The sequence below is a fragment of the Salvelinus alpinus genome, chromosome 17 (assembly GCF_045679555.1).
Source record: "Salvelinus alpinus chromosome 17, SLU_Salpinus.1, whole genome shotgun sequence".
Classification (NCBI taxonomy): domain Eukaryota; kingdom Metazoa; phylum Chordata; class Actinopteri; order Salmoniformes; family Salmonidae; genus Salvelinus; species Salvelinus alpinus.
In genome coordinates this window covers 26,799,185-26,819,059 of record NC_092102.1, presented here as the reverse complement: position 1 = coordinate 26,819,059, position 19,875 = coordinate 26,799,185, and the positions used below count along the sequence as shown (strand labels likewise).

Genomic DNA, 19,875 nt, shown 5'->3' with positions numbered 1-19,875 from the left:
CCTAAGTCAATCAATCAAATGTATTCATAAAGCCCTTCTTATATCAGCTGATGTCAAAGTGCTGGACAGAAACCCAGCCTAAAACCCCAAACAGCAAGCAATGCAGGTGTAGAAGTCAGTTGCCAGAGAGGAAGGAAACCACACAGGGATTTCAGCATGAGGCCAATGGTGACTTTAAAACAGTTAGAGTTTAATGGCTGTGATGGGAGAAAACTGAGAATGGATCAACAACATTGTAGTTACTCCACAATACTAACCTAAATGACCGAGTGAAAAGAAAGAAGCCTGTACAGAATAAACATATTTTTGCAATAAGGCACTAAAATAAAATTGCAAAACATTTGGCAAAGAAATTTATTTTAAGTCCTGAATACAAAGTGTTATATTTGGGCCAAATTCAACACATCACTAAGTACCACTCTTCATATTTTCAAGCATGGTGGTGGCTGCATCATGTTATTGGGTGTGCTTGTCATCAGCAAGGACTAGGGAGTTTTTTAAGATAAAAATAAATGGAATTGGGCTAAGCACAGGCAAAATCCTAGAGGAAAACTGGTTCAGTCTGCTTTCCAACAAACACTGGGAGACAAATTCACCTTTCAGCAGGACAATAACCTAAAAGATAAGGCCAAATATACACTGGAGTTGCTTACCAAGATGACATTGAATGTTCCTTAGTGGCCTAGTTACAATTTTGACCAATTGGCTTGAAAATCTATGGCAATACTTGAAAATGGCTGTCTAGCAATGATCAACAACCACTTTGACAGAGCTTAATTTAAAAAAAATTATAATAATACAATCCATGTGTCGAAACGCTTAGAGACTTACCCAGAGAGACTCACAGCTGTAACAGCTGCCAAAGGTGATTCCAACATGTATTGACTCAGGGGTGTGAATGCTTATGTAAATGAGATATTTCTGTATTTAATTTCCAGTAAATTGGCAAACATTTCTAAAAACATGTTTTCACTGTAATTATGAGCTATTTTATGTAGATCGGTGAGGAAAAAATATATGTTTAATCAATTTTGAATTCAGGCTATAACACAACAAAATGTGGAATAAGTCAAGGGGTATGAATACTTTCTAAAGGACCTGTATACATGATATCCACAAATATAGTGTCTATTGATGAAAAGAGGCATGAGTCTTCTATTTTGTGAGGCCATTGGTCAGTTAGTCTCATTAATGTGCAATTATCATTGGTTCCTGGGACTCCTTTCTGCTCCTCTGTTTTTTTGGCATGAGGGGTGGAGCCGGGTGGTTTGAGGTAGCTTGGAGGTTTTTTTCCGGCTATAGAGAAAAGAAATAAACACTACTGAGTCGTTTTGCAACTACTTTTTGGGACTTGTCTCTAATTTGCTTTTTTCTGTAAAAAACATTCAAGACAAAGATAACTTATTTTTAACATCCTGCATCTTCACAAAATAGATGTACATGTATGGCTCAATTGGAATCAATAGACACAGGCAAAAGGCTAGCCACACAGTTTTCCCAATCTGTTTGTTTTGTTCCATTTTAATGGGACTGTAATGGTACTTTACCTGTTGTAGCTGGAAGATCCAGTTCTGATATTCTTCAGGACAGGTGCAAGATACCTGCAGCGGCTCAATCAGTTCACCTGAGCCACACAATATACAATAGAAGTACAGTGCTCTTCACCAATACGTACAGCAACACTTGATACAGTGGAATTGATACAGATCTCTTTGCAGTTTGGAGGGTCAATTTACAGTCAATTTCCCTCATTATACAAACATGTTAGAGCAGTATGACATTATGTCTGTTTTGTATATAACCTGCTAACTCGAACTCCAGCCTCCCAGGTAATGCTGACCTCTCCACTGCTGTGATGCTTTTCCGAGGCAATCTACCCTAAAGTGTTATGAAATACAGGTTGAAGTGCCATTTGTCTTGAATTGAAAAAGGTTAGTATTGGATCACCTCTATATTTTACAACATCTTCTAAACTGTACATCATAGTATATCACACCAACATCTACTCTATAGCGACAATTGGCAAACTTGGTAAGGTCACCAGGGTCATACTGTAGGAGTTCCAGTGAAATTGTTTCCTAGAGAACATAATTTCACTGTACCTCATATATGACACTGAGGCTCTTGTTATCCACAGAGAGCAGGAGGACATCTTGAGGGAAGAGTACCAGAAGTTGCTGATGGAGTCCCTGCAAGAATGGATGAACATTATCACACTGTTTATTTGATCTGAAGTCCACTATTATAATTATCATTAGCATTATAATATTAGCATAATCAAGTATTATTATTAAGCCTATGATCATTATTGTTTGATTAGCATATTTATTAGCATTAGCATTATTTATATTTTTGGTCTTTATGGAGCAGATACTAGTGATGAAGTATTGGACTAGTGTAGGATTATTTTCTGAGTAGTTGTTACCTTTGCATGGCATGTATACAATGTGTTGAATCTGTTTTAGAACATACCTGTGTGTTTACCTAATTCTGGAAATATGTCATTAATTATTTACCTGGGATTTAATGATCTGTTATTTGATTGACCAATGCATTAATTGTATTGTAATAGCTTTATTGAAACAGGAAGTGACAGACAGTTTCTGAGTTTTGGCTAATGGTATTCAATTGGGTCTGCCTAAATAGTAATCTGTCTCGTTGCTTAAAGGAGGTCATCCATCCAAATGTATGCGGCCCCTAAAGTTACACTGGTGGCAGCAGTGGTGCTGTTTTTGATGGAATTGTGATTTTTGTTCTATCTCTGGACATTGTGGATAGCTAGATTCACCTACCTAGCTTACCACTTGCATAAAAAACTATTGAGATCTTTAGCAGATGTTGAGCTTTTTTGCTGGAGATAAGAGGGATTTCAGATTTTTGGGATAATTTTGCCACCATTTCCACATAGTTTTGCCTTTTTCATTCCAGTACAACACGCATGCCTATTTGAATCGTTTAGCATGTCTAACATGACAGCTATCAAGCTATCAAGACCAATTAAAATGGACTTTAGAATACTGGTGAGTACACAGGTACTCAGTGCGGGTTGTGTACCTGTCTCTGTGTGTTGATGATGTGGACCATGGATATGTATACAGGCTGGCCCATGTGCTGGATGGGGGCCCCTTCCCACTGCTGAATTGGGGCTTGCAGTAAATACGTTTTCAGTTCCTCTTTCTTCCAGATCTCATCGCAGGGTACCTACAGTAAGTGACAACAGAAACGTAGCTTCATATTTGGAGAGTTTCGCCTAAGATTATTATTTGCAACAAATGTCCTTTCATGATGATGCATTTAGCTCATTAGTGTAAAATATAGTTGAAGTCGGAAGTTTACATACACCTTAGCCAAATACATTTAAACTCAGTTTTTCACAATTCCTGACATTTAATCCATGTAAAAATTTCCTGTCAGGATCACCACTTTATTTTAAGAATGTGAAATGTCAGAATAATAGTAGAGAGAATGATTTATTTCAGCTTTTATTGCTTTCATCACATTCCCAGTGGGTCAGAAGTTTACATACACTCAATTAGTATTTGGTAGCATTGCCTTTCAATTGTTGAACTTGGGTCAAACGTTTCTGGTAGCCTTTCACAAGCTTCCCACAATACTTTCGGGGAATTTTGGTGACAGAGCTGGTGTAACTGAGTCAGGTTTGTAGGCCTCCTTGCTCGCACACGCTTTTTCAGTTCTGCCCACAAATTGCTATATGATTGAGGTCAGGGCTCTGTGATGGCCACTCCAATACCTTGACTTTGTTGTCCTTAAGCCATTTTGCCACAACTTTAGAAGTTTGCTTGGGGTCATTGTCCATTTGGAAGACCCATTTGCGACCAAGCTTTAACTTCCTGACTGATGTCTTGAGATGATGCTTCAATATATCCACATAATTTTCCTACCTCATGATGCCATCTATTTTGTGAAGTGCACCAGTCCCTCCTGCAGCAAAGCACCCCCACAACATGATGCTGCCACCCCCGCGCTTCACGGTTGGGATGGTGTTCTTCGGCTTGCAATCCTCCCCCTTTTTCCTCCAAACATAACGATGATCATTATGACCAAACAGTTCTATTTTTGTTTCATCAGACCAGAGGGGACATTTCTCCAAAAAGTACAATCTTTGTCCCCATGTGCAGTTGCAGACCGTAGTCTGGCTTTTTTATGGCGGTTTTGGAGCAGTGGCTTCTTCCTTGCTGAGCGGCCTTTCAGGTTATGTCGATAAAGGACTCGTTTTACTGTGGATATAGATACTTTTGTACCTGTTTCCTCCAGCATCTTCACAGGGTCCTTTGCTATTGTTCTGGGATTGATTTGCGCTTTTCGCACCAAAGTACGTTCATCTCTAGGACACAGAACGCGTCTCCTTCCTGAGCGATATGACGGCTCCGTGGTCCCATGGTGTTTATACGGCAGGTAGCATAGTGGTTCGAGTGTTGGACTAGTAACCGAAAGGTTGCAAGATCGAATCCCCGAGCTGACAAGGTAAAAATCTGTCTTTCTGCCCCTGAACAAGGCAGTTAACGCACTGTTCCTAGGCCGTCATTTATTTCACCTTATGTTCTCATTTACAATTGCGACCTGGCCAAGATAAAGCAAAGCAGTTCGACACATACAACAACACATAGTTACACATGGAGTAAAACAAACATACAGTCAATAATACAGTGAAAAATAAGTCTATATACAATGAGAGCAAGTGAGGTGAGATAAGGGAGGTGAAGGCAAACAAAATATATATATAAATAAATAAAAATATAAAAAGGCCATGGTGGCGAAGTAAATACAATATAGCAAGTAAAAAAATAAAAAAAACACTGGAATGGTTGGTTTGCAGTGGAAGAAAGTGTAAAGTAGAGATAGAAATAATGGGGTGCAAAGGAGCAAAATAAATAAATAAATACAGTAGGTAAAGAGGTAGTTGTTTGGGCTAAATTATAGATGGGCTATGTACAGGTGCAGTAATCTATGAGCTGCTCTGACAGCTGGTGCTTAAAGCTAGTGAGGGAGATAAGTGTTTCCAGTTTCAGAGATTTTTGTAGTTCGTTCCAGTCATTGGCAGCAGAGAACTGGAAGGAGAGGCGGCCAAAGGAAGAATTGGTTTTGGGGGTGACCAGAGAGATATACCTGCTGGAGCGCGTGCTACAGGTAGGTGCTGCTATGGTGACCAGCGAGCTGAGATAAGGGGGGACTTTACCTAGCAGGGTCTTGTAGATGACCTGGAGCCAGTGGGTTTGGCGACAAGTATGAAGCGAGGGCCAGCCAACGAGAGTGTACAGGTCGCAGTGGTGGGTAGTACAGTGGGGAGAACAAGTATTTGATACACTGCCGATTTTACAGGTTTTCCTACTTACAAAGCATGTAGAGGTCTGTAATTTTTATCATAGGTACACTTCAACTGTGAGAGACGGAATCTAAAACAAAAATCCAGAAAATCACATTGTATGATTTTTAAGTAATTAATTTGCATTTTATTGCATGACATAAGTATTTGATCACCTACCAACCAGTAAGAATTCCGTCTCTCACAGACCTGTTAGTTTTTCTTTAAGAAGCCCTCCTGTTCTCCACTCATTACCTGTATTAACTGCACCTGTTTGAACTCGTTACCTGTATAAAAGACACCTGTCCACACACTCAATCAAACAGACTCCAACCTCTCCACAATGGCCAAGACCAGAGAGCTGTGTAAGGACATCAGGGATAAAATTGTAGACCTGCACAAGGCTGGGATGGGCTACAGGACAACAGGCAAGCAGCTTGGGGAGAAGGCAACAACTGTTGGCGCAATTATTAGAAAATGGAAGAAGTTGAAGATGACGGTCAATCACCCTCGGTCTGGGGCTCCATGCAAGATCTCACCTCGTGGGGCATCAATGATCATGAGGAAGGTGAGGGATCAGCCCAGAACTACCCGGCAGGACCTGGTCAATGACCTGAAGAGAGCTGGGACCACAGTCTCAAAGAAAACCATTAGTAACACACTACGCCGTCATGGATTAAAATCCTGCAGCGTACACAAGGTCCCCCTGCTCAAGCCAGCGCATGTCCAGGGCCGTCTGAAGTTTGCCAATGACCATCTGGATGATCCAGAGGAGGAATGGGAGAAGGTCATGTGGTCTGATGAGACAAAAATAGAGCTTTTTGGTCTAAACTCCACTCGCCGTGTTTGGAAGAAGAAGAAGGATGAGTACAACCTCAAGAACACCATCCCAACCATGAAGCATGGAAGTGGAAACATCATTCTTTGGGGATGCTTTTCTGCAAAGGGGACAGGACGACTGCACCGTATTGAGGGGAGGATGGATGGGGCCATGTATCGCGAGATCTTGGCCAACAACCTCCTTCCCTCAGTAAGAGCATTGAAGATGGGTCGTAGCTGGGTCTTCCAGCATGACAACGACCCGAAACACACAGCCAGGGCAACTAAGGAGTGGCTCCGTAAGAAGCATTTCAAGGTCCTGGAGTGGCCTAGCCAGTCTCCAGATCTGAACCCAATAGAAAATCTTTGGAGGGAGCTGAAAGTCCGTATTGCCCAGCGACAGCCCCGAAACCTGAAGGATCTGGAGAAGGTCTGTATGGAGGAGTGGGCCAAAATCCCTGCTGCAGTGTGTGCAAACCTGGTCAAGAACTACAGGAAACGTATGATCTCTGTAATTGCAAACAAAGGTTTCTGTACCAAATATTAAGTTCTGCTTTTCTGATGTATCAAATACTTATGTCATGGAATAAAATGCAAATTAATTACTTAAAAATCATACAATGTGATTTTCTGGATTTTTGTTTTAGATTCCGTCTCTCACAGTTGAAGTGTACCTATGATCAAAATTACAGACCTCTACATGCTTTGTAAGTAGGAAAACCTGCAAAATCGACAGTGTATCAAATACTTGTTCTCCCCACTGTATATGGGGCTTTGGTGACAAAACGGATGGCACTGTGATAGACTGCATCCAATTTATTGAGTAGGGTTTTGGAGGCTATTTTGTAAATTCAATTGTCATTGAAAATAAGAATTTGACAGAAAGCGTCTCCTTCCTGAGCGATATGACGGCTGCGTGGTCCCATGGTATTTATACTTGCGTACAGATGAAAATGGTATCTTCAGGCGTTTGGAAATTGCTCCCAAGGATGAACCAGACTTGTGGAGGTCTTGGCTGATTTCTTTTGATTTTCCCATGATGTCAAGCAAAGTTTGAAGTTAAGCCTTGAAATACATCCACAGGTACACCTCCAATTGACTCAAACGATGTCAATTAGCCTATCAGAAACTTCTAAAGCCATGATATAATTTTCTGGAATTTTCCAAGCTGTTTAAAGGCACAGTCAACTTAGTGTATGTAAACTTCTGACCCACTGGAATTGTGATACAGTGAATTATAAGTGAAATAATCTGTCTGTAAATAATTGTTGTGTCATGCACAAAGTAGATGTCCTAACCGACTTGCCAAAACTATAGTTTGTTTTAACAAGAAATTTGTGGAGTGGTTGAAAAATTATTTTTAATGACTCCAACCTAAGTGTATGTAAACTTCCGACTTCAACTGTATGTTATATGTGCTATTCATATGTGATATTAGATGTTCAAGTTGTGATCAAGCAAAGTGAACCTCACAATTGTTCAGACAGTTTAACATTTTGCAATGACATCTGTTTAGGATCTGTAATTTACTGTATAAGGGGGTGGTTCTTATGTTGATTGAATTACCAGGTAAGACAGTGCACAGTGGGAGGGGCTTAGCAGTTGGCTCATGGATTTGTATTTCCTCTCCTCCATGTGGTGTATCCATTTGTTCATCTCTGCTGCACTGGCACAGGTGAATACTTTGGAGTCCACCATTGGACCTAGAATGGGGAGGGAGATGGTAGCCGTGTTACAATACAATAATTAAACCATTAACTGTTGGCTTCGCGTCATACCTATGACCGTAGCACAGCCGTGATAAACCACAATAAATCATATACCCTTGTCTATTAATGCTTTAATGAACTCACTGCATAATCATAATAGAACTCACCACTGATCTGGAACACGGTTTGCGAGTTGGAGGCTAGTGAGGTGGCTTGGAAAGACAGTCCAGAGAGAGGCAGCATGCCCTGAGAAAGAAGAAGCAACACATTGACTAGCTGGCCTTAGGTGAACGCATTTTACATTCAAGTTAAATGTTCAACATGCATCTGCACAGTGTCGTTACAGTATTTCCCCATTTGTAAAGGAACCAACCTCATAGATAAAGTCATGGTGAGAGTGGTCCAGAGATAGGATCAACAAGTGGAAGGAGAAAAGCACCAGATAGTGTTCACGTGTCTCCTATAGGAACATAAACAAACACATGAAAAGAACATCAATATAGCAGTACTAGAGTCGGGACATAGACTGTAGAGATCAATCATCACTCACTGTCTATCTGAGCATGGTGTAGTGCGATGTTACCTGTGTGTAGCTGTTGTGGAGAGACACCAGGGAGGAGTGCACTATCTCTCCATACATGTGTGTAGGTTGGCCCTCCCAATCACGGATGGGCTGGTTGTAGATTCTGTGGTGTAGCTCCTCTCTGCTCCTGCCCCATAGCACAACCTAGGGGAATAGAATAGAATACTTCACCTGTCTCATTTAAAATGAGATGTAGTGAGGAGTTTACATTAGTATACACATTAGTATACATGAGTATCTCTTTATCATTAATGTGATATAACAACTTTGACATAAAATAGTATGTTGATGCACCATTGACACCATGCATTCACACTTGCAAGTGCCAATATGTGCACTCGAAGGGTGTGACCCACTGTTGTTTCCTGTGTGATAAGTGCATGGCAGAACCTTTTAAATTTCTGTATCTTAGTGTCATAATCATACAGATGGCCACTCTCTCTCGCTCTCTCTCTCACACACACACAGACACACACTTTCATCCTCCACTGACCTCCTGGTTGAGGTGTCTCACTGAAGGGTAGCGAGAGGGTGGACCATCTTTTCCATTCCTCACAGAGAGCTGAAGCCTGCTCTCTCCTAGACTCCATATCCTGAAACATTAATCATATACAGTGCCTTCAGAAAGTATTCAGACCCCTTGACTTTTTCCAAATTTTGTTACGTTACAGCCTTATTCTAAAATTGATTAAGTAGTTTTTTCCCCTCATCAATCTACACACAATACCCCATAATAACAAAGCTAAAACAGGTTTTATTAGAAATGTTTGCAAAAAAACAAATATTACATTTACATAAGTATTCAGACCCTTTACTCAGTACTTTGTTGAAGCACCTTTGGCAGCGATTACAGCATCGAGTCTTCTTGGGTATGACGCTACAAGCTTGGCACACCCGTGGTTCTCTCTGTACTTTGCTCTGTTCTTCTGTGCCTCGATCCTGACTAGTCTCCCAGTCCCTGCCGCTGAAAAATATCCTCAGAGCATGATGCTGCCCCACCATGCTTCACCGTAGGGATGGTGCCAGGTTTCCTCCAGACGTGACGCTTGGCATTCAGGGCAAAGAGTTCAATCTTGGTTTCATCAGACCAGAGAATCTTGTTTCTCATGGTCTGAGAATCTTAAGGTGCCTTTCGGCAAACTCCAATCAGGCTGTAATGTGGCTTCTGTCTGGCCACTCTAACATAAAGGCCTGATTGGTGGAGTGCTGCAGAGATGGTTGTCCTTCTGGAAGTTTTTCCCATCTCCACAGACGAACTCTGGAGCTCTGTCAGAGTGACCATCGGGTTCTTGATCACCTCCCTGACCAAGGCGCTTCTCCCCCCGATTGCTCAGTTTGGCCGGGCGGACAGCTGTAGGAAGAGTCTTGGTTGTTTCAAAATTCTTCCATTTAAAAATGATGGATGCCACTGTGTTATTGGGGACCTTCAATGTTGCAGATATTTTTTGGTGCCCTTGCCCACATCTGTGCCTCGACACAATCCAGTCTCAGAGCTCTACGGACAATTCCTTCGACCTAATGACTTGGTTTTTGCTCTGACATGCACTGTCAACTGTGGAACCTTATATATACAGTTGTGTGCCTTTCCAAATCATGTCCAATCAATTTACCACAGGTGGACTCCAATCAAGCTGTAGAAACATCTCAAGGATGATCAATGGAAACAGGATGCACCTGAGCTCATTTTCTAGTCTCATAGTAAAGGGTCTGAATACTTACGTAAATAAGGTATTTCATTTTTATTTATTTATTTATACATTTGATAAAAACATTTTTTTTTACTGTTTTCGCTTAGTCATTATGGGGTATTGTGTGTAGATTGCTGAGGATTTTTAAAGTCAATTTTAGAATAAGGCTGTAATGTAACAAAATGTGGAAAAAGTCAAGGGGTCTGAATACTTTCCGAAGGCACTGTATATCAGCAGTCAACCCCATATCACATTAACCACAAAACCTTCTCACAAAGATGTAAACATCTCCCATTTATCCCACACTACTGTAACATCTCACAGAACTGTAGACCAATTTGCCCACCTCATTTACGAGCCAGCCATCTTGCCTGAGCCCCCTTCACCCAACAGTGTCCAGACATAAGCAGATTAAAGTATGGAGCAGACACCCACCATCTGAACCCCTCACATAAAGACCTGTTGCCCACATTCACCCATTTATCTGGTAGTAATACAGTAGCTACACACCCCTAAACCATTCCCTATGTGTGTCAACAGTTCTGTCACATCTGTGTTTGTGCTTGAGTGTCTGTCTCTGTGTGTGCATGTGTCCCTTTGTGTTTTTGCATGCACGCATGCGTGTGTATGCACTGTTTGAATGCAGTGTGTGTGTGTGTGTGTGTGTGTGTGTGTGTGTGTGTGTGTGTGTGTGTGTGTGTGTGTGTGTGTGTGTGTGTGTGTGTGTGTGTGTGTGTGTGTGTGTGTGTGTGTGTGTATATATACATACATTCATAAGTGTGTCAATGTGTGTGTGCGGACAAGCATCCTCGCGCGTGTGCACAGTATGTGTTGCTTGTGGCTGATCCCTTGTCTTCTCACAGTTTGGGCACGTGAAGTCTGTGAGCTGCTATTGTGATTAGCTTCTCGTTTCCCCCACTCCCCACATGACGGGTTTTAGAGGCCTGGCCAGTGTTAGACCAGACTGGACAGGAGGGAGAGATGAGCGGTAGCATTGTCTGCTAATTAGGGAGACAATATCACCGGCCGCTCATGTCCTAATCACATCAGTGCCGCTTCAGTGAGGATCAGTACGTTTATGTCTATTAAAACGTTTATGTCTCCAAACTAGCGTTCCAACTCTGTATGTGCTTTTGTGTGTAAATGAAAATTACACAGATGCATTATGTTTCATTGTTCGATAAAATATGCCCTCAAATGTCATTGTTTCTTTCTCAAGGAACTGAAGTTCTGAAGTGGTTGAAACTGCTAGCACACTTGTCAATGTGTGCTCTGTTTTCACCACTTACCCCAAGGCAAAGCGACACCACTTCCTCTCAATACCTCGTCAACCAAACACACCTCGTTCTTTTTACCAAAACCCAACAATAGGTACTATTTAATAGTATAGTTTCAAACTTTCTTACAAAGCCAAGAGGCTCAGTATTTTACTGCTTGTTTTATCTAGATTCAGAGAAGTTGATATTGTGAAGCGTATCTATTCGGTTGTGACCATGCTTGATAGTCTTAGATGCTGTCATGTGTCATCAACATATTTAAAATCTCCACAGTCATTACATTTACGTAATTTAGCAGATGTTCTTATCCAGAGAGACTTACAGGAGCAACTGGGTGAAGTGCCTTGCTCAAGGGCACATGGACAGATTGTTCACTTAGTCGGCTCAGGGATTCAAACCAGCGACCTTTCGGTTACTGGCCCAACAGTCTTAACCTCTCTTTACCGCTAGGCTACCTGCCGCTTATGTTTCCGAGTCAAATTAAAATGTGATTGTGAGGTTGTAAAAAGCCGAATGGCAGTCTATCAAACTCAAACAGACCACTACCATAAGGGATTGATAGGGTTCATGGTCTTCTGTTAACAAAATAAGACTCACCCTGAGTTGTCAATCTCCAGGAGCTCGATCTCATCAGGGCCCACATCGTCAATCCCGGAATGCGCTCCTCTCTGAGTCACACTACAGCATCCCATGACCAGGTAGCACTCTCCTCTCTCAGCCTATTCCAGTCCAGCGAGACACAGAACTCTTTCCTTCACCCTCAGTTCCTAGTACACTAACTATACTGTACCATCTGTCTCCGTCTGCATTCATCCCCACAGCTTCTGCACAGCGCTAAGACCAGACGGAGGATATGTAGAGAGAGGGAGGGGGGAAGGAGAGGAAAAGAGGACCGGCACAGTGCAGAGGGAAGGGAGGGCTATGTCGCTTAACTTCTCAGTTCTCCATTTCTTCTAAAACACAATATCACTATCCCTGAAATATCAAGAAAAAGGTGGCAAAGCTTCTGAGATGAGTTGAGTCAAGAAGCAAAAAGCTGTGAGCAGCGTCACAGTGCACTCACTCTTCCTTCCTGTCAGTTTGCACGCAGAGAGCTATGCAACTTCCTGTGGCCTTTTCACTTTGACAGTGTCACAGAGCAAATTTGAGTTCTTCCGAAGCCTGTCTGCTTTCCCTTTGGAGAATCATGCAGATGAAGCAATTGATGGCAGAGCCATTGAGAAACAAGAGACGCTGTTGACCATTGTTGAAATAATCCTCCTGTTTACATATGCAGTGCTTAATAAGTACAGAGGCATGATAATTATGTGTTTCACAGCTGAAAGACAAAGGGCTGCAGTCATAACAACAAGCCACAGCTTCAACACAGTTGTGTGGTGTGTTGTAGTTGTTGTTTGTACAGTTGGATTGGTGTGGGCAATTCCACAATAACAGAGTGATGCTGAGACACAGATTTTCCACTTTAAAAAGTATATGGACACCCCTTCAAATTAGTGGATTCCTCCATTTCAGCCACACGCATTACTGCAGGTGTATAAAATCGAACACACAGCCATCCAATCTCCATACACAAACATTGGCAGTAGAATGACTCGTACTGAAGAGCTCAGTGACTTTCAACGTGGCACATTCATAGGATGCCACCTTCCAACAAGTCAGTTCGTCAAATTTCTAGAGCTGCTAGAGCTGCCCCAGTCAACTGTAAGTGCTGTGAAGTGGAAACGTCTAGGAGCAACAATGGCTCAACCGTGAAGTGGTAGGTCACACTCGGGACCACCGAGTGCTGAAGCGTGTAGCTTGTGAAAATTGTCTGTCCTCGGTTGCAACACTCACTACCGAGTTCCAAACTGCCTCTCGAAGCAACGTCAGCACAGTAACTGTTCGTCAGGAGCTTCATGAAATGGGTTTCCATGGCCGAGCAGCCGCATACAAGCCTAAGATCACCATGCACAATGCCAAGCATCGGCAGGAGTGGTGTAAAGCTCGCCTCCATTGGACTCTAGAGCAGTGGAAACGTGTTCTCTGGAGTGTTGAATCACGCTACAGCATCAGGCCATCCGACGGACAAATCAGGGTTTGGCAGATGCCAGGAGAAAGCTACCTGCCTAAAGTTTGGTGGAGGAGGAATAATGGTCTGGGGCTGTTTTTCATGGTTCGGACTAGGCCACTTAGTTCCAATGAAGGGAAATATTAACGCTACAGCATACAATGACATTCTAGATGCTGTGCATCCAACTTTGTGAAAACAGTTTGTGGAGGGTTCTTTCCTGTTTCAGCATGACAATGCCCCCATGCACAAGGCGAGGGCCATACAGAAATGGTTTGTTGAGATTGGTGTGGAAGAACTTGACTGGCCTGCACAGAGCCCTGGCCTCAATCCCATCGAACACCTTTGGGATGAATTAGAACGTCGACTGCGAGCCAGGCCTAATCACCCAACATTAGTGCCCCAACTCACTAATGTTCTTGTGGCTGGATGGAAGTAAGTCCCCACAGCAATGTTCCAACATCTAGTAGAAAGCCTTCCCAGAAGACTGGAGACTGTTATAGCAGCACAGGGGGGACCAACTCCATAATGCAAATGATTTTGGAATGAGATGTTCGACAAGCAGGTGTCCACATACTTTGGGTCATGTAATGTATGTCAAACAAAATCCAATGATTGCAAAGTTAGACAAAACTCAAACTCAAATCAAATCAAACGTTATTTGTCACATGCGCCAAATACAACTGGTGTAGCCCTTATAGTGATAGACTTTAAGAAGTTAAGAAAAATAAATAAGTGTTAAGTAAAAAAATAGAAAATAGAAAATAAAAGTAACAAATAAATAAACAGCAGCAGTAAAATAACAAGCAAGGCTATATACAGGGGTACCGGTACAGCAGTGGCGTGCCGTGGGCCTGGGGCCTGGGCCTTCAGTGAGGTCCTACACAGTCCCACCCGAATTAATCCACCTCTTATTACCATCATTATGATGCCATGGCTCTAGACACTATACATTTAGACAGAAACGCAGTATAACCAGGCGTTGCGTCACCTTGAAATTGACATTTTTATTCAGAGAATTGCAGGGGAAGAGTACAATACAGTACAGTTCAACTGATAGGCAAGAACATAGTCGAGTGCAACAGAGTTATATTAATATTCTTCTTCTATCCATTTCTGGTCCACAAACTTTGAGCTTTAAGTCTAAATAAATAATTTAATATTAACGAAATAAAATGCGAAACATACATACACATTTAATAAAAAATAAAATGCATTGTATGCCTACTCACCAAAGACTGATTATTTGAACACAAAATCCTTCCTCCTTTATTTCCTCAAGAAGACTTCAATGACTCTGTTGTACAGTCTATCTGTGCGTTTAGTTCCACCAATAAGTCCTTTTCTATCGACATGGAGGCTAATGCTGAAAGCCGAGTCTGTCCAGTAGCATTTCTGGAATACGTTTTGATTCGCTTTAAGGCCGAGAATGACCGCTTGACAGAAGCCGTGGACACAGGGATAGTTAGTCACTGTCACACATGCCAATGTGTAAAGTTGCCCCATGTCCTCATTCAGATTTTTCTGCTTAAGGAAATCAAGGAGATCAGAGGGACTTTTCCCTTCAAAATCAGTCATAGCATACATTACAGTCAGTTCTGTTTTTAGCTTGGATAGGTCAAACAGTGTTCCGTGACTCTCTGTTAAACTGGAGAAGGCTGTTTGCGGGATTTTTTTCCGGTAGGTCTGAAAGTGCTGGGGGTCCAGGAGGGAGAGAAACATAAATTTTTCGTGGTCTTGAAACCTGTTTCGTATCTGGCAAAGAATGTTGTCCAGAATATTGCTGTGGAGTTGTTGGTAGTATGTGCGAGGGTCTCCTTGTGCTGGGCCTCTGCGTGCGCTGGGTGAACTTGAGATGCGCGCTGTGTCATCGTAGATTTGACTGAACCTGCGCCTCTCTCGCTCAATTGTGTCACAAAACTCGTTCACCCTTGTCAGGCAGAATTGTACATCCAAAGTTTGTTTCTGTAGAATTCCAAAAAGCACATCCGAATAATTAAAAATCCCATTGAATGTTTCAAGCAAAAAACAAAACTCAAAATCATCCAAACGTGCATTAAATCCATCAGCCATAAGCACAGTATCCCCGTCATGGTCATCATGATGTTCCAGTAAGTGGTTAAACAGCTCCTTTAGGGCAACTCTCTTTTCAAAGACTGCATTGACCAATCTAGATGTATATTGCCACCTCGTTGGTGCAACCTTAGGAAGACGACGCTTGCAGATGTCATCCAGCAGTTGCGTGCGCTTAGGGGATCGTGAGAAAAATGCTGCAAGGCCATTGAGGTTGGCAAAGAAGACCTTTCATTCTTTAAGCTTTGAGGCTCCTTGAGTCAGTACTAAATTTAGTCGATGTGCATAGCAGTGAATGAATAAGGCCATCGGTGCCCTCTCCTTAACTTTAGCCTGCACCCCATTGAGTCCAGATGCCATGACTGCTGCGCCATCAAAACACTGTGCCACAACTTTATCCAGACTACATTCATTTTCCTCCAAGAAACGGAAAATAAGAGTGGCAATGTCATCAGCTCGCTTGCCGCTTGTCACATCTTCAAATCGGATAAATCGCTCCTTGACTCCTGTGTCCGTCACATAACGCAGGACGAGTGAGAGCTGTGCTGCATTTCCCACATCTGTTGTCTCGTCCACCATAACAGCAACAAAGGGAGCTTTTTTAATCTCCTATTGATCTCTTCTCCCATCACTTCAGCAATAGCATAAATTAGGTCATTTTGTATTTTGCCTGACGTCCCAATGAACACTTTGTGTTCATTGGGTGGTATTGTACAGGTGGTACACAGGTGGTATTGTAAATCTGTGTTGCTTTCAGAAAGAAAAGAAAGAAGCTCCACGTAGTTCCCTTTGTTTGTGGAGTCAGCACTTTCATCGTGTCCCCTAAATGAAAGTTCCTGTTTACCCAAAAACATGACACAATCAATGAGTCTTTTCAATATTTCCCTATTTTTCTTCACCTTTTCATTGGGCAGCTCCGTTGCCCTGCGCGCTTGTTCGTTGAGCTGTAGATCCACTCGGGTGTCCCCAAAAGTTTTCAAAAGCACCATTGCTTGTAAGTGCCCAGCCGTACTTTGGTGTCTCGTTGCTGCCTTGGTTAGACAACTCAAGTTTGCAAAGCCAGTGTGGCTCCAGACACCAAATCGATCACTTGCAAATAATAGGCATTCCCAGCAGTACAATTTGCAGTGCTTATCGGAGCCTGTGAGCCATTGATAGCGCTCGTAGTTGGAACTTTGAAAGTGGCGAACGAACCCCTTTCCCGCCTGTGACAGGCTTTGTAGCGTCGGCGTCGGGCAACCTCTCCTTACAATGTCTAACTTTTCTTGAAAAGTTCGTCTTGAGAATGGCGTTATAATTATATCCTCGACCAAATCGATATCTTCTCCTCCTTCCGCCATTGTGGGTTGAAAAAACAGCTTAGTAGTACGCAAATTAATTCGTTTATCAAATTCAGTTTCCTAGTTCTGAGGTTCTGCATAGACCTGCCCATAGGACCTGCCTCTCAATATTGGTAATCCAATCAAAAGACGTGCACGCACTATGCCTGCTAGCTGGCTCCTGTGTAACACTGGAGCCAGCCAGCAGGCGTACAATAGCCAACTCTAAAGCTGATTGGTTGACACAAAATTTTCATTTCCATTCACTTTAAGCTACAAGCGCCCGCACTGTTGATTCTGAAGGCCTGAGGGCAGATTTTAGACCCCTGGCAACACATGATGGCTGAATATGATTGGATAAAAGATATAACATAAAGACCAGCCCTCCAAATCTCAACCTGGGGCTGGAAGCAGTGCAACCAAGAGGAAAGCTATGAAATGAAGAGTATAACTCTTACTCTGGGGAATAATTTAATACATATTTGTGGGAAAATATATTTAAAAAATATATATATTCTGATGATGACGGCCCACCACTGCGGTACAGAGTCAATGTGCAACTGCACCGGTTAGTTGAGGTAATATGTACATGTAGTTAGAGTTAACGTGACTATGCAGAGATTATAAACAGAGAGTAGCAGCAGCGTAAAAGAGGGGTCTGGGTAGCCTTTTGATTAGCTGTTCAGGAGTCTTATGGCTTGGGGGTAGAAGTTGTTAAGAAGCCTTTTGGACCTCGACTTGGCGCTCCGGTACTCCTTGCCGTGCGGTAGCAGAGAGAACAGTTTATAACTAGGGTGGCTGGAGTCTTTGACACTTTTCAGGGCGGCTTCCTCTGACACCGCCTGATATAGAGGTCTTGGATGTACTGATGTACTGGGCCGTACTCACTACCCTCTGTAGTGCCTTGCGGTCGAATGCCAAGTAGTTGCCATACCAGGCAGTGATGCAACCAGTCAGGATGTTCTTGATGGTGCAGCTGTAGAACCTTCTGAGGATCAGTGGACCCATGCCAAATCTTTTCAGTCTCCTGAGGGGGAATAGGCTTTGTCATGCCCTCTTCACGAATGTCTTAGTGTGTTTGGACCATGATAGTTTGTTGGTGATGTGGACACCAAGGAACTTGAAGCTCTCAACCTGCTCCACTACAGCCCCGTCGATGAGAATTTGGGCGTGCTCGGTCCTTCTTTTCCTGTTGTCCACAATCATCTCCTTTGTCTTGATCACTTTGAGGGAGAGGTTGTTGTCCTGGCACCACACGGCCAGGTCTCTGACATCCCTATATAGGCTGTCTCATCGTTGTCGGTGATCAGGCCTACCACTGTTGTGTCATTGGCAAACTTGATGATGGTGTTGGAGTCGTACTTGGCCATGCAGTCATGAGTGAACAGGAAGTACAGGAGGGGACTGAGCACGCACCCGTGAGTAGCCCCCGTGTTGAGGATCAGCGTGGCGGATGTGTTGTTCCCTACCCTTACCACCCGGGGGCGGCCCGTCAGGAAGTCCAGTATCCAGTTGCAGAGGGAGGTGTTTAGTCCCAGGGTCCTTAGCTTAGTGATGAGCTTTGAGGGCACTATGGTGTTGAACTATGGTGTTGAGTTGTGGTCAATGAATAACATTCTCGCATACGTGTTCCTTTTGTCCAGGTGTGAAAGGGCAGTGTTGAGTGCAATAGAGATTGCATCATCTGTGGTTCTGTTGGGTCGGTATGCAAATTGGAGTGGGTCTAGGGTTTCTGGAATAATGGTGTTGATGTGAGCCATGACCAGCCTTTCAATGCACTTCATGGCAACAGACGTAAGTGCTACGGGTCGGTATAGACAAAGTATATATAAAATATACAGTGGGGAGAACAAGTATTTGATACACTGATGATTTTGCAGGTTTTCCTACTTACAAAGCATGTAGAGGTCTGTAATCTTTATCATAGGTACACTTCAACTGTGAGAGACGGAATCTAAAACAAAAATCCAGAAAATCACATTGTATGATTTTTAAGTAATTAATTTGCATTTTATTGCATGACATAAGTATTTGATACATCAGAAAAGCAGAACTTAATATTTGGTACAGAAACCTTAGTTTGCAATTACAGAGATCATACGTTTCCTGTAGTTCTTGACCAGGTTTGCACACACTGCAGCAGGGATTTTGGCCCACTCCTCCATACAGACCTTCTCCAGATCCTTCAGGTTTCGGGGCTGTCGCTGGGCAATACGGACTTTCGGCTCCCTCCAAAGATGTTCTATTGGGTTCAGGTCTGGAGACTGGCTAGGCCACTCCAGGACCTTGAGATGCTTCTTACGGAGCCACTCCTTAGTTGCCCTGGCTGTGTGTTTCGGGTCGTTGTCATGCTGGAAGACCCAGCCACGACCCATCTTCAATGCTCTTACTGAGGGAAGGAGGTTGTTGGTGTAGATCTCGCGATACATGGCCCCATCCATCCTCCCCTCAATACGGTGCAGTCGTCCTGTCCCCTTTGCAGAAAAGCATCCCCAAAGAATGATGTTTCCACCTCCATGCTTCACGGTTGGGATGGTGTTCTTGGGGTTGTACTCATCCTTCTATTCCTCCAAACACGGCGAGTGGAGTTTAGAGCAAAAAGCTCTATTTTTGTCTCATCAGACCACATGACCTTCTCCCATTCCTCCTCTGGATCATCCAGATGGTCATTGGCAAACTTCAGACGGGCCTGGACATGCGCTGGCTTGAGCAGGGGGACCTTGCGTGCGCTGCAGGATTTTAATCCATGACGGCGTAGTGTGTTACTAATGGTTTTCTTTGAGACTGTGGTCCCAGCTCTCTTCAGGTCATTGACCAGGTCCTGCCGTGTAGTTCTGGGCTGATCCCTCACATTCCTCATGATCATTGATGCCCCACGAGGTGAGATCTTGCATGGAGCCCCAGACCGAGGGTGATTGACCGTCATCTTGAACTTCTTCCATTTTCTAATAATTGTGCCAACAGTTGTTGCCTTCTCATCAAGCTGCTTGCCTATTGTCCTGTAGCCCATCCCAGCCTTGTACAGGTCTACAATTTA

At 43.1% G+C, this 19,875-nt stretch overlaps 1 protein-coding gene across 1 annotated transcript; it reads right to left on the bottom strand.

Annotated features, from left to right (window-relative positions):
* Window positions 1-169: 169 nt before the first annotated feature.
* Window positions 170-12,463, bottom strand: LOC139542620 (probable pleckstrin homology domain-containing family N member 1). Its single transcript, XM_071348266.1, has 11 exons — window positions 11,997-12,463; window positions 8,928-9,027; window positions 8,435-8,578; window positions 8,225-8,311; window positions 8,019-8,097; window positions 7,709-7,845; window positions 3,055-3,201; window positions 2,103-2,189; window positions 1,803-1,878; window positions 1,548-1,624; window positions 170-1,296 (listed from the first exon to the last, which is right to left on the bottom strand). The coding sequence occupies exons 1-11, from the start codon at window positions 12,089-12,091 to the stop codon at window positions 1,189-1,191; spliced, it is 1,137 nt and encodes a 378-aa protein (XP_071204367.1). The 5' UTR covers window positions 12,092-12,463; the 3' UTR covers window positions 170-1,188.
* Window positions 12,464-19,875: the final 7,412 nt, after the last annotated feature.